Source organism: Podarcis erhardii (genome assembly GCF_964252035.2).
Source record: "Podarcis erhardii genome assembly, chromosome: 15".
NCBI lineage: Eukaryota > Metazoa > Chordata > Lepidosauria > Squamata > Lacertidae > Podarcis > Podarcis erhardii.
In genome coordinates this window covers 19,023,262-19,036,476 of record NC_138505.1, presented here as the reverse complement: position 1 = coordinate 19,036,476, position 13,215 = coordinate 19,023,262, and the positions used below count along the sequence as shown (strand labels likewise).

General features: G+C 49.6%; 1 protein-coding gene across 1 annotated transcript in view; it reads right to left on the bottom strand.

Annotated features, from left to right (window-relative positions):
• Positions 1 to 348: 348 nt before the first annotated feature.
• Positions 349 to 13,215, bottom strand: part of COPA (COPI coat complex subunit alpha) — a 32,101-nt gene continuing 19,234 nt past the window's right edge. Inside the window, exons 19-33 of the mRNA XM_081840740.1 lie at positions 12,606 to 12,809; positions 12,012 to 12,201; positions 10,918 to 11,013; positions 9,900 to 9,988; positions 9,425 to 9,548; positions 8,891 to 8,980; positions 8,070 to 8,179; positions 7,253 to 7,330; positions 6,636 to 6,704; positions 5,353 to 5,489; positions 4,681 to 4,867; positions 3,817 to 3,927; positions 2,822 to 2,983; positions 1,858 to 2,052; positions 349 to 965 (exon numbers count right to left, since the gene is read on the bottom strand). Coding sequence (XP_081696866.1) covers positions 906 to 965; positions 1,858 to 2,052; positions 2,822 to 2,983; positions 3,817 to 3,927; positions 4,681 to 4,867; positions 5,353 to 5,489; positions 6,636 to 6,704; positions 7,253 to 7,330; positions 8,070 to 8,179; positions 8,891 to 8,980; positions 9,425 to 9,548; positions 9,900 to 9,988; positions 10,918 to 11,013; positions 12,012 to 12,201; positions 12,606 to 12,809 — 1,902 coding nt within the window. The 3' untranslated portion in view covers positions 349 to 905. The remainder of the gene's footprint in view (positions 966 to 1,857; positions 2,053 to 2,821; positions 2,984 to 3,816; positions 3,928 to 4,680; positions 4,868 to 5,352; positions 5,490 to 6,635; positions 6,705 to 7,252; positions 7,331 to 8,069; positions 8,180 to 8,890; positions 8,981 to 9,424; positions 9,549 to 9,899; positions 9,989 to 10,917; positions 11,014 to 12,011; positions 12,202 to 12,605; positions 12,810 to 13,215) is intronic.

Below are 13,215 nucleotides of genomic sequence, written 5' to 3'. Positions count from 1 at the left end.
ATCATGTTCTTATATGGAAAACCAGCACAAGAGCACTCTCCCCTCCTGTGGTTTCTGAGCAACTGGCATTCAGCAGCATAAGACAACCATCATGGCTTGTAGCCATTCTACTATTTCTCTGCTGCTGACTAATGCAAAGAAAACCGGTGTGACCTGAAGGGCAGGCAGATGTTTCTGTGAGTTTCTGTATGACCAATCCATCCTGAGGACATCATCACCATCTGAGATGTCTCTATAACATCTGGTCTATGCACCCCTTGGTAAGGTTTCCTCCACCTCCCGAAAATTTTCGCCATTTATGCCTTCTCGTGTCAACAGAGTATTTCTGAAACCACAATGAGCACAACGTTCTCATTTCCCCCTTGGGTGATTTCACTTTATTAAGTGTTAATAAAGAAAACAAGGAGATGGGGCAGAGAGAAAGGGACAGGGAGTTTTTGTGGGGAGGGGGAAGAATACAAAAAGGAGTGGAGTAGAGTTTCAGCCCCTCACTCTTTGGCCCCCCGCATATGAGACGTAAAACCTCAAATGCCTCTTCTAGTGAATAGACGACCCAATTATTGCAGTCTCTGGTAGCATCTTCGAGTCCTGATCCCCAACAAACATCCAGGAAAGTTGTTGGGATCCTGGGAGGGACCCATTCCACCCCCCAGATTTTCATGGAAGCTGTATGTGGAAAGGGGTAGAGGGAGACACACAGCATTCACCTTGATGGTTTGGCTGTGACTGAACACTTGAGACTGAAGATTTGCATCTGAACAGCCCCAAAGAGGGCCTGGTGAGCACAGGTGGAAAGGGGGCGTATTAATGGTAGCAGAAAAGGGGAGGTACAAGGGGCAGCAGCCAGAAGTAGAACTTGAAAAAAACTGGATGCCTGTAGAAAGCTGCTTGGTCACAGGACAGCCTCAGCGGAACTGCAGGGGGCTGATTCTTAAGCCAATGACATCCTTACCGATCTCTGTTACCTGCATAGCCAAACAAAGACATGGTTAGCGCCTCCTAGACTTAGAACTGAGGGGTCCTTTAAATATGGCAAGAGCCCCTTGTCCTGCTCCAGGGTGAGCCTCATTCTGAACCTCAGAAAGCAGGGAAATTTCTCGCTCCTCTAAGCACTTCAAGACCACGGATGTGACACACTGTGTCTCTGAAACTCAAGTGTTGGGTTCAAAACAAGGTCTTGCCAGGCTCAGGGTAGCCAGCCTGATGATATAGCCGTCCAAAGATGCTAAACCTTTTGATAACCACATCATCCGGGTGGCTACCAAAGAGAGGCATGATCTACACAGAGCCCTGCAAAATAGAGGAGGGTGGGCAGTTCTTCCCCTCCCGCAGCAAAACCTGGCAAGTGCTGGGATGCAGGAGCTCATGACAATGGAGGGTGCCATTATTAACTATCCTTGCAAGCAGAAGGGAGCTACTTGGGTTACTAATCTACAAAATAATAAAAATAAAAATAATAATGGTAGTAGTAGTAGGGTGGGGTTTTTTAATCATAGAGGAATAAGAAGGTACACTCCCAGATTCAAATGTGATGCACCCTACTAGTTACAGCAACTAGTTACTACTACTACTAGTGGTAGTAGTAACTACTACTAATAGTAGTAACTAGTACTAGTAGGGTGGTAGTAACTAGTAGTAATTACTACCACCCTACTAGTTACAGCATGTATAGAGTGATACTTCGGCCCATTTCTGTCAAAACACAGCATCTGCCAGCAGCAGCATGTGGACACCCTTGATGCCCTATACCTGCCACAGAGACCACGAGAAAGGCTGCCAAGAGGTAACCAAAAGAGGCTGAAAAGTCTCCAAGGAAAGAGTTACTACCAGTAATGGAGGGAAGGAGGTGGCACTTACAGTTGTGACTCTGCAAATCTGGCCATGAAACTCAGGACAGTAGCAAGCTCCGCTGAGCGGACACTTTTCCACCGGCTTGCCCCGATAGATGGGCCGGTAGGAGGCGGCGCAGATGTCAAAAGGGTTGTGCATGTCATAGTTGAGCTGGTAGGCATCGCTGGGGTTCTTCTCGCACGCAGTTAGGATCTTGCGTGTCTGCAATGGTGGCGGAGAAAGAGGAAAACTAAGCAGGAGAAACAGGATAGACGGCCTGGGAGTCCGAATGTTCTGTCTCAACACTTTAGAAAGAGCAGGGGAAAGACTGGACTGCAAAGATTCCCCTGGAGTGTAAAGAATCGAAAAAGGGACTTTACATAATTGTACGGAAGCAGAGGCGGGAAACCTCCAGCTCACGGGCCAGTCTTGGTCAGCGGGGCAATTTGGCCTGTGGGGGTTCAATCCTGGCTGCTTCAGTAGACCCCTGCAGATAGCAGAAGTGCATGCCCCACTCACCTGCCGGGCAAGTGGAGAGTACAATCCTGCTGGGTGCTGCACATGCCAGGACATGCCCTTCACAATGGTGAAGCAGACCTCTGCAGCTAACAGGATTGACCTGGTCAGCTTACCAGCTACTGGAAGGCAAGTTAAATTCTGCTGCCTGCTGCCTTGGAAGTGCATTGCATGGAACGCCATGGCAAAGCAGACCTCTCTCCCCACAAGTCAACTTTGAGAGGTGGGTAGTCTCCTGAAACTATCATGCCATCAGGTGATTAACCCCCCCCCCCCCGCAATCCATCAAAGTTGGCCTGTGTCATAGTAGCACTACTCCTGCGCCAAGGGATCATTCTTCAGATATTTTATATCTTGTTCCGGAACCTCAACGTGGGTTTATTACACTTCAAAACACCCTCTGTCTGCCCTTTGTGCTTAGAGCCCTTGAAGGTGATGAAGATGACGGCTTTGAGCAGCTCCTCTGGGAATTTACCTGCTGAGCCACTTCCGGTTTGGGCCCCAGTTCCAGGAGGCGGCGAGCGAAGGTGGCAGCCGTCTTGAAGTTCTTGAGCTTGAAGAAGAGGTTGAGCGCTGTGCGAAGGACCAGGATCATGTGGACGGGCTGCAGGTTGGAGTGGGTGAAGTAGGCGGCCATCTGTTGGGAAGAAGGATGCAGTTCCAAAAAGGAGTTTGCTTTGGTTGGGACACTGCTCAATTGTGCAGGAGACAGGCCTGCAGCTCAGCGATAGGGAAGCTGTTTTGCATGCGGCATGGATGTTGCACCACCGGCTAAAAGGTTTCAGGTACCAGGGTAAGTGAATGACCTCTGTCTGAGATCTTGGAGGGCTGCTGCTACTCAGGGTAATAGGCAAGATGGACTCAAGAGACAATGGCACCATTAAGGTCAGGCTGTGGGGCAGATGATGGGGGTCCTCGCATCCACTGTGATAAGGGTTTTCCCACAAATGCAACTGCTTTCTGAACTTGCTATCAGAAATGGCTAACCCGTTTTGGCCCGAGGCCTGCTTTCAGCTTTGACCAACTCTCCGGGGACTGTAGGGCAGTGGTGGGTGTGGCCAACCCTACGGCCCCCACCCTTCTCAACTGATCCATGTAGGTCAGCTGGGAAGGATATCACTCACATGATTGGGAAGCGGGTGATTTGCATCCCCACCAGAGCTCTTAGCCCCTCCCATTCCAGCACTGCCCTCTACTCTGGGGTTTATTTTTGCTGCCATCACTGCCAAAATTAGTAGGGTCTTGAGCCAGTTGCTTAAGGGTCAGATCAGGCTCCTGAACTGGGGGTTGGCCACCCCTGATAGAATTAATGGTGTTCATTTGATCTCTTAGCCAATTATTGGTGCTATTGTCCACAGAGAGTTGCATAAGTGTTGCCTTCTGGCAGACTGCAACAGCTAGGATGGTTTGGGTAACCCAATGTTTGCACCCTTGGTGTGAGGTCATGGAGAGAGAGGAGGGTTGCCCTACCTCGCAAATGCGCTTCTGCTCTTCTAGGGTCTCCTTGGGCAGCTTCTTCCTCTCAATCTCCATGGACAGCCCCACAATGTACTCCCGGCAAATGGCGATCAGCTGCTGGGCCTGTCAGAACAAAAGAACGAACGAGCCAGGGCACGTTAGCTACAAACAGCGGCTTGAAAATTTGGGGAGCGGTGCTTTGTAAAGCTTGAAATAAAAACAGGAGATTTGGAGGGGGGAGTGTAGGGAGAGAGCAGATTTCATGCTGTTGGGGTGGGCCTTTCAGCCTACCCTATACCCCTGAGCAGAGGAGAATGAGTGGATGGCTGGTGCAGCAACATTGCCAACACACTTGATCTGCACAACGGATTAAAGTGTTTGAACTGAGTTTGTCCCAGTGCAGAATCAGGGTGGTGTTCTTTTAGTACAGTAAGGTAAAAAGGTAAAGGAACCCAGGATGGTTAAGTCCAGTCAAAGGTGACCATAGGGTTGTGGTGCTCATCTTGCTTTCAGGCCAAGGGAGCTGATATTTGTTCACAGACAGCTTTCCAGGTCATGTGGCCAGCATGACTAAACTGCTTCTGGCACAACGGGACACCGTGACAAGCGCCAGAGTGCATGGAAATGCCGTTTACCTTGCTGCCACAGAGGTACCTATTTATCTACTTGCACTGGCATGCTTGCAACCTTCTAGGTTGGCAGAAGCTGGGACAGAGCGATGGGAGCTCACTCCGTTGTGGGGATTTGAACCGCAGGTGGTTTAGACCACAGCACCACCACACTTCTGGGAAACATGCAAGAAGGCTTCTCTTTTTCTGAACAGAGAGCAAGTGGGCTGAGTCTGCTTTGGATGATGCGAATGAATCAACAGCTCACCTCCGCGATCTCCTGCTTGTTGTCCACCACCAGCAGCGGCACGCTCAAGAGGATGGAGCGGAACTTCTCCACGGCCTCCTCAAACTTGCCAGCTGTGGTGAGCTGGTAGCACAGCTGCAGCCGCTGAATCAAGTCATTCAGCTTCAGTCCCACAGCTGGGAGGGCGTTTTTCAAGCCGGCATCCTTCCTAGAAAATGAGGCGGCAGTGTGAGGACTGGCCTACGACAGATGCTTGAACTGCAACGTTTCGTTAGACGATTCCAAAGCAAAAGGGGTTAAAATGAGGTGTGGGGTAAAACTGGTCAAGGAAGGGGGGTGCAGGGATGTTCAAGGACTTGCTCATTATTGGATGGACACCAAGAAAGCTTGACTGAGTAAACCTGTCGAAATTAATGGGCCTATGTTAATGGCCACTAATGTTGATGAGTCTGTTTTGAGTCTGACAAACAGTGGATATGACGCTATGCAGCATCTCACAAGATCCCTCTGTTTGAGGTTAAGCATCAGCCCACACCCTGCTCCTGCATTCATGCATGCAGAAGGAAGCCAGGGGTAGGTCATGGCAAAGCCCGTTTCCTGCTCGCAACCTAGAGAGTTCATGGTGAGCACCTGGGTCCCACAACCAAGTGCAGCCGCCAGTCGTGGCAGGAAGAACAAGGGGCTCATACCTACCAGTTGCGATGGGGGTATCCATACATGGCGGGGAGGCTGGGAAGAGCCTGGTACGTGGTGCGCCCCCGGGCGTAGGTCTGCAGGAACAGCTGTTTGTAGGGGGCAAATGTGACCACTCCCACCTGGTCATGGAGAAGCTGCAGTGGAAAGGGGAGGGAGAGAGGTGGTGTTACTGGGGGGGGGGGGGCTCCCAGATGCTTCCCAACCAAGTTCTGCCGCACACACCCTCCCCTTCTCTCATTCTTCTCCTCTGAACTAAAACTATCACTTGGCTTGCTGTACCTAGGCTAAGTTGCTGCAATGCATTATACTTGGGACTGCCTTTGAAGACTGCTTGGAAATTGCAGGTGCTGCCGATTTTGCCCACTGGGGCAAGATCAGGCATTCCCAAACTTGGCCCTCCAGATGTTTTGGGACTACAACTCCCATCACCCCTAGCTAACAGGACCAGTGGTCAGGGATGCTGGGAATTGTAGTCCCAAAACATCTGGAGGGCCGAGTTTGCCTATGCATGGGCAAGATAGTCTGAGAACCTAACATCAATCCTGGCCCAGCTGCGTTGGCTGCCAGTTAGTTTCCAGGCCCGATTCAAAGCGCTGTTTGTGACCTATAAAGCCTTATGTCGAGCAGGACCTCAATACCTCAAGGTCTGCCTTTCTTCATATGAACCAACTTGGAGCCTGCAATCATCATCTGAGGCCGTTCTCTGTGTACCCTCTCCATTGGAGGTCCAATGGTGGCAGCATGAGAACTGGCTTTTTCGGTGGTGGCTCCTCACTTGTGGAATGTTCTCCCTGGGCAGGCTCACCTGGCACCATCACTATTTTTCTATAGGCACAGGGCAAAAGCATTTCTTTTCTGCAAGGCCTTTAGCTTTTAATTACCCTCTTTCACTGGGTTTAATCCTGCCTTTAAAAAATATAAATGTGTTTCAGATTTTTCTTGGTTTTATACTGCTTATAATGTAAATGTAATTCTTGTAAATCACTTTGAGTTACTTTTGTAAAATAAAAAAGCAACTAGTAAGTTAAATAAATAAAAATAATAACATCCTTTAAAGGGCACATTGTGCAGGCGTCCAAATCAACCACTTCCGCACAGAACTGTGCTCATGTTCAGGCAGGCAAGAAGTCACAACCCCCTGAAAGGAAGCAAGGCTCACTGGGGACAAAGCTTTTGTAACAAAAATGAAACCCCACTTGTGACGTGCGCCCCGAAGTTCAACACGCTGTATGAGAAAGAAAAAAAGGCCAGTGCAGAGACATCGTCCCCAGGCAACTCACCCTCATAGCTGTCTCAAAAGAGCCAGCAAGGATATGATCAACTGGAAGCTGGGAATTGTTGCACCAGACCTAAGCAGGGAGGAAAGAAAGGGATCCGATTAGAACCACAGAAATCAGAGGACTTGCAGAGGTGAACTTATCCCATCGGCCCTCCACCGAAGTGAGACAGGAACCAGCCCAAGGGTGCTGAAAGATCTGCCTGATTTTATTTTGTTTTTTGAAAGCTCTGCAAGTCTGGCCAGATTTTTCAATTCGGCCTTCAGAAATTAGCTCCTGTTGCTTTTTCTCATCTTTTACACTTTCAAAATGAGCATGTCTTGCGGCATCTTGAGGACCAATGCACTGATTCACAAGACTCCTCGGATGCTTTCGCTGCAGCAGATTCCACACCCGGCAGACCTTTCTGGATTTATTTTTTTAATGGGAGTTTCAGCTGCGTGCTTGTCATCACAGCTGGCTGCCTGGGAGCAGCACTTGCATTTGGAGGGAAATGCAGGGAAGCGTCAAGCCCCTGCCCACCCCCAACCACCTCCCTTTTCTCTGCTACTTGTAGGGCTCGGCACTGTCTGCTGCCCAGTCTTAAAGAGTCTTGTGCCTCAGCACAGACGCCCTCCTACCTGTGCAGGGCTGGTGCCTTTGGTGGGCGGCACGAAGAAGCCGTCTTCTGCCTCTCCAGCAGGACCACCAGGAACATCCTAGAAGAAATGCGAGTGGGGAGAGAGAGAAGGAGGGGCAGTTACAGTGCATTCAGACATGGAAGTTTTCCTGGTTACAATGCTAGTGTTTCCATCCCGTTTTCCTTTCCTACTATGGCACCTGCGGCAACGTGAACAGTGGCTTTTCCTCATTCACACCAGTGGTGAAACACAACAACAAATGTCTGATCACAGAAGAGCTGGGAGGGACCACGAGGGCCATCTCTTCCAACCCTTGGCAATGTAGGAATCTTTTGGCCCAATGTGGGGCTCGAACCCACGACTAAAATCTGCATGCTTTTACTGACTGAGCTATCCTGCTACTCCCCATCTTCCCCACACATGCATGATTCTGTTCCCCATGTTCCGGTGCATGAAGAGGTAGACTGCACCCGCACATGGAAGTTTCGCACAACTCACAATGACAAACATGCTCTTCACAATGGAACCAGAGCTCAGAAATGGGGCGGCTCATGCTTTGAATGCACGAGGTCCCTGATTCCATCTCTGGAGCCTCCAGGTAAAGGGGAACTGGGACAGCAGCAGGCAAAGGGAAAAGGCCCCTCACAATCTAGGATCCTAGAGAGTGGCTGCCGGGAAGAAAATGGTCCAGGCTCAATGGGCCAAGAGTCAGAGTGACTTAAGGGGAGATGCGTAAGCATTTGCTTTTAGTCTCCCCTCCCCTCCAGTCCTGCTGCAATACATCCCCCCAGTTGAAATGAATCAACCCCATACTTACCAGTTCAGGGGGAAGATCCAGGTCCTCTTCGATTTCCCACCCACCTCCTTCCTCTTGGCTTTTAGCCAGGGCTTCGTCTCCAAAACCTTCCCCAGCATCCACAAAGCCATCTGTAAGGGGACAGAGAACAGATTGGGGGAGTTTAAGAAGGGCCGACATGCACCCCATACAAAAACAGGAAGTGGTTGGGTTGCTTCATTGGTAAGTGGTGGCAAGGAAACCCCTTTATTAAGTAATGCAAAGCAGGAAAGCTTCAGAGAGTGAGAGACTGGGGTGGAATCTACACACGTTAAAAACGTTGTGAAAATGTGTTTTTTAAACCTTTTGAAAAACACATTGAATTTGCTATAGCTCATGGTCACCATCTAGTGTGCCTATTGTATATTGCACTTTACAACGCATTCAAAACGTTTTATTTGCAGCTGTAAGCTGAGTCCCGGGAGAGGAAAGGAAAGCTCCCTGGAGAGAGCTGGGTCTGTCATTTTCTGTGGGTGGCTAGGATTAAGAGCTACCTTTGGATAGAGAGAAGACTCAGGATTTGTGCACTGCTTTCATACTTTAAATACCCAGCTGCTGATTTTCTCCTCTCTTATTTTTGATGCTGCTGCTGTTATGAGAATCTTATAATGCAGTCCTTAGTATTACAATCAAATTCATACGATTGTTTCAATTTTTATGTTGTACAGATATTATGCAGTGACATCTGCGTTGCAAGTTGCAAACTGCCCTGTGGCCTTCTGATGAAGGATGGTATACGACCTTAAACCAGCAAGCGGCCGAGAAAACCTGGCTTTCATGGGATTTCACCGCTGAGTTCTCACCTTCATCCAGCTGCAGCTCAGCATCTTCTCCCCAGCCTTCGGTGCCTACTGTGTCTATATCGATGTCAGCAGCCAACGCGCCTCCTTTGCCTGCAGAGAAGAACAAGATCACCGATTTGTCTTGTGGTGGGATTCTGCAGCCTCAAGAGAGCCAGTGTGGTGTAGTGGTTAAGAGCGGTAGACTCGTAATCTGGTGAACCGGGTTCGCATCCCCGCTCCTCCACACGCAGCTGCTGGGTGACCTTGGGCTACTCACACTTCTCTGAAGTCTCTCAGCCTCACTCACCTCACAGAGTGTTTTGTTGTGGGGGAGGAAGGTAAAGGAGAATGTTAGCCGCTTTGAGACTCCTTCAGGTAGTGATAAAGCGGGATATCAAATCCAAATCCAAGAAACAGGCACGGCTTGAGGTACAGTGGCCCTGTTCGACAGCAGCCATTTCTGGCCTCCACAGAGGACAGAAGCAGCCACCCACAGGAGCAGCCTCAATACCTGGGAGCCCCTGCCACTCCCCACCTCCCCTGCAAAATCTTTACCTTTGCTGGCAATTGAGCCTTCAAAAAAGCCCTTGGAGACAGTGAGCAGAGGCCAGTTGGTGTCCAGGGGCATGATGGGAGCAAGCGGCTGGAGCAATTGTGCATGGGGGTCTATCTCTGGGATCTGGAAGAAGAGGAGGAAACAAAAAACTTTCAACCCTCCATGTAAATTTGCAGACTCTCCACAGGGACAAGGAAGGGGCTGACTGGGAATTAGGCAGGGAGCCACACAGCCATTTCAGCCCAAGGTCAGTTTGGGAGAAAGCTTCAAACTGCAAGCAGGTGGGTGATAATGCTTATGCATTCTGAGATGCAGAGCCAGGGGTTCGTGATGCAACCTGAGAGACTTGGGTCAATAGGTCTGGTAAACTACAGACTTGTAAGCTCCCACTCCTGCCCCCAGACTGAAATTCTTCCACCAGTGTTAGGCAAAGGGAGAACGGTATGCCCAGCCTGCCCATAGTTCTGCACTAACCGTTTCCTTTTCCAGGTCAAAGGTCTCTTTCAGGCTCTCTGCTTCCTCATCCAAGCCGTGGGTTGCAGCCGTCAGATAGGCCAGGGACTCTGACAGAGACAAGCAAGCAAGAGAAAGGTCAGGATGGTGGGAAACGCTCCAGGGTAGTCTGGTCATGCAAATGGAAACAGCTCCATAGCTGCTACCCTGTTCGGCCTGGAAAGGGTGGGATTTGACAGGAGGCAGAGGGAGGGAAGGGAACAGATAAAAGAAAGCCCTTCTTTGCACAGCTCTTAGTTGAACAATGGAACTCTCTCCTCTGGCTGGTCACCAACTTAAAAAGGTAAAGGTAAAGGGACCCCTGACCATTAGGTCCAGTCGTAGCTGACTCTGGGTTGCAGCACTCATCTCGCTTTATTGGCCGAGGGAGCCAGCGTACAGCTTCCGGGTCATGTGGCCAGCATGCCTAAGCCGCTTCTGGTGAACCAGAGCAGCACACGGAAACGCCGTTTACCTTCCCGCCGGAGCGGTACCTATTTATCTACTTGCACTTTGACGTGCTTTCGAACTGCTTGGTTGGCAGGAGCAGGGACCGAGCAACGGGAGCTCACCCCGTCGCGGGGATTTGAACCACCGACCTTCTGATCAGCAAGTCCTAGGCTCTGTAGTTTAACCCACAGCGCCACCCGAGTCCCCGGTCACCAACTTGGGTGGCTTTAAAAGAGGACTGGACAAATTCATCGAGAGAAGGCTACCAGTGGCTACTACCCATGATGGCTATGCCCCGTCTCCAAAGTTGGGAGGCAGCAATGCTTCAGAATACCAACTGCTGGAAGCCACAGAAGGGGAGAGGGCTCTTGGGCTCAGGTTCCACTTGCAAGTTTCCCATAAGGGGGCACCTGGTCATCCACTCTGAGAACAGGATGCTGGACCAGGTGGGCCACTGGCCTGATCCAGCAGGCTCCTCTTGTGCTGTTGTTAATAGAAACTGTGCTCGTTTTTCTAGGAATCCAAAAGCTCACATTGCCAGCTTACTCACTCTGTCCACAGTTCTTCAGGATCCTCACCCTCTCAGCCACGTCCCCAAGGTACAAGGCATTCTGGTAGTGGCCGCTCATGTCCTTCCGGATTTCAGCTGCAACAAAGAACAAGGGAAGGGGGAAATGGGTCACCTCCACACCCAACTCTCACTCAGGAGTTTCAAGCATTAGCTCACTGCAGCATTCCTGGCTGCTGCTGCTGCTACAAATCTCCCCTCTCCCAACCTGAAGCGGATTCATGAGTTGCAAAAGGGCAGCCACCTCCCATTACTATGCATTTTGTCCTGCTTTCCCCCTCCTGAATCAAGGCTAGTGGTCAGTAGTAAGATTACAAAGAACCTTCCACATCTAGGATTCCACATGGTTTGCCTTACACTGTGATGGGATGAATATGTCTTCTTATGAGGCATAGCTGTCAACTTTCAGATTTGAAAATAAGGGATCAGCAGTGGGAAGAAGTGGGGAAAAGCGCTGGAATAAGGGAATTTCCCGCTAAAAAGTGAAGGTTGACAGTTATGTTATGAGGTTAACACCATTTCCCAGTCCTTGACTGTTAGGAGTTAAGTTTGCCAATAGTCACAACATTTTGAGAGGGCCAAATATCAGCAACTGTGATCATGCTGCGAGAGAGGCAGGGGGCTGCATTCCCACACAATATGTCAGAACTCTCTGCTTATTCTTGGTTCGTTGTGAATGAGTAGCTTGCTAGTACACGGAGCCCCTTCACTCTTCCCTTTGGAGAAAAGAAGAAAAACAAAGAAGGAAGGTATGGCTTATGTCCGCATCCAAAATCCTGGTGTGTTGCTCCCATATAAACCAGGAGCATATATCAGCAACAAAACAGGATCCTGGGTTCAGATGTCCCATCAAGCTATTCCTTCCTAGTCAATTCTGTGCCCTTGGGTGGAAGAAGGAGTGGAACAGGACATGCGCTGCTGGCTCACAGTAAACTGAGACAAGGCAGGAATCCAGTTTTACCATCATCTGCAAAGGTGGCCAGTATGTTGCATGCAATTTTATAATAATATTCCTGAATCATCGAAAGTTTCTGGCTCCGTATGGGCTGGAAGAAGCATTCATTGTAGAGACCAACCTATCTTCATCATCTTGCGCAGTTTCTCCAGATTGCCCGTAATCAGGTACAGGAAGGAGAGCTTGTCAAAGTTCTTGGTGCGCTGGTAACACATCTCCACGATCTGGTGGTTCCCTTGGAGCAAGGCCACTTCCCCCAGTTTTTCCCAACAGTTCTTATCATCCAAGGCTTTGGCTGCCTCCAGAGCAATCTAAAAGAGCACCAAAAACACAGCCCTCGGGTTAATACCTAGACAACCCCAAGGGGGCAGGGCAGAGAGGCCGTTCCCAGCCCTGCTTCTTGAGATCATGCAAGTAAAAGTTCACCAAAGACAGAACCTGGAGCCTTCATGCTCCACCACTGAGCTATAGAGAGGAAGATTTAGCATTTTATGGCTTAGCAGTCAAATGTTGGGACAGAATTTGCCAATAAAAGGCAAGTTTGCTTTAAAAAAAGGAAAGGAGTCAATGCTGGAATGAAGGAGTGGATTTGCTAGTTACAGATTGTTGAGGGGGGGAGGAAGCGTGGAACCCTTGTGAGAGACACCTCTAGGTCTTAGAACTGTGTGCAAGCCCTCCTGGAGATGGCTGGAGGAGAGCTGGCGCCACATCTCACCTCAATGTTGCCGCATTCGAGAGCCAAGCTGAACCGAGTCTTTTCGTCTTTCACAAAATGGAGCGCAACTTCAGGGTAGCCCTTCTTCTGGAGGTAGGCGATGATGGACTGGCCCACCAGCTTGGCGTTCCGCACCATGTGGAGCACCTGGAACAGGAGGCGGGGGACAAATGAGGGCGCAGTCACGCATTTAGGGAATAAATCCTAGGTTAGCACAATGGCTATCACACGTGGCGGGCGGTAAGGAGATCTGGAGGGAAAGAGGCGCAGCTCAACGTGTGGTGGCACTGAAAAAGGAAACTCAGAGCTATGATGTGCATGTCCCCTAGTAAAATTCCTGTTAGGAATTATTTTCATAGGAGAACTGTAAATTAATTCTGGTTATATGTTCCAGACAGAGAGACTTGCTTGTAAATCATTGGGAAATTAAGATTTTCTTATGGTGTTTGCAAACAGCTTATCGAGTATTCTAAGGTTTAAGGCTTAAGAGGAATGTTTCAATTTTGTAAGCTGAATCTTTATATGCCTTTGTTCATTCTTTAACGTGTATGTTGTATTTGAAAAATAATTTTAAAAATGAATTCAAGTGCCTCCCTTCAGGCTGCACCTC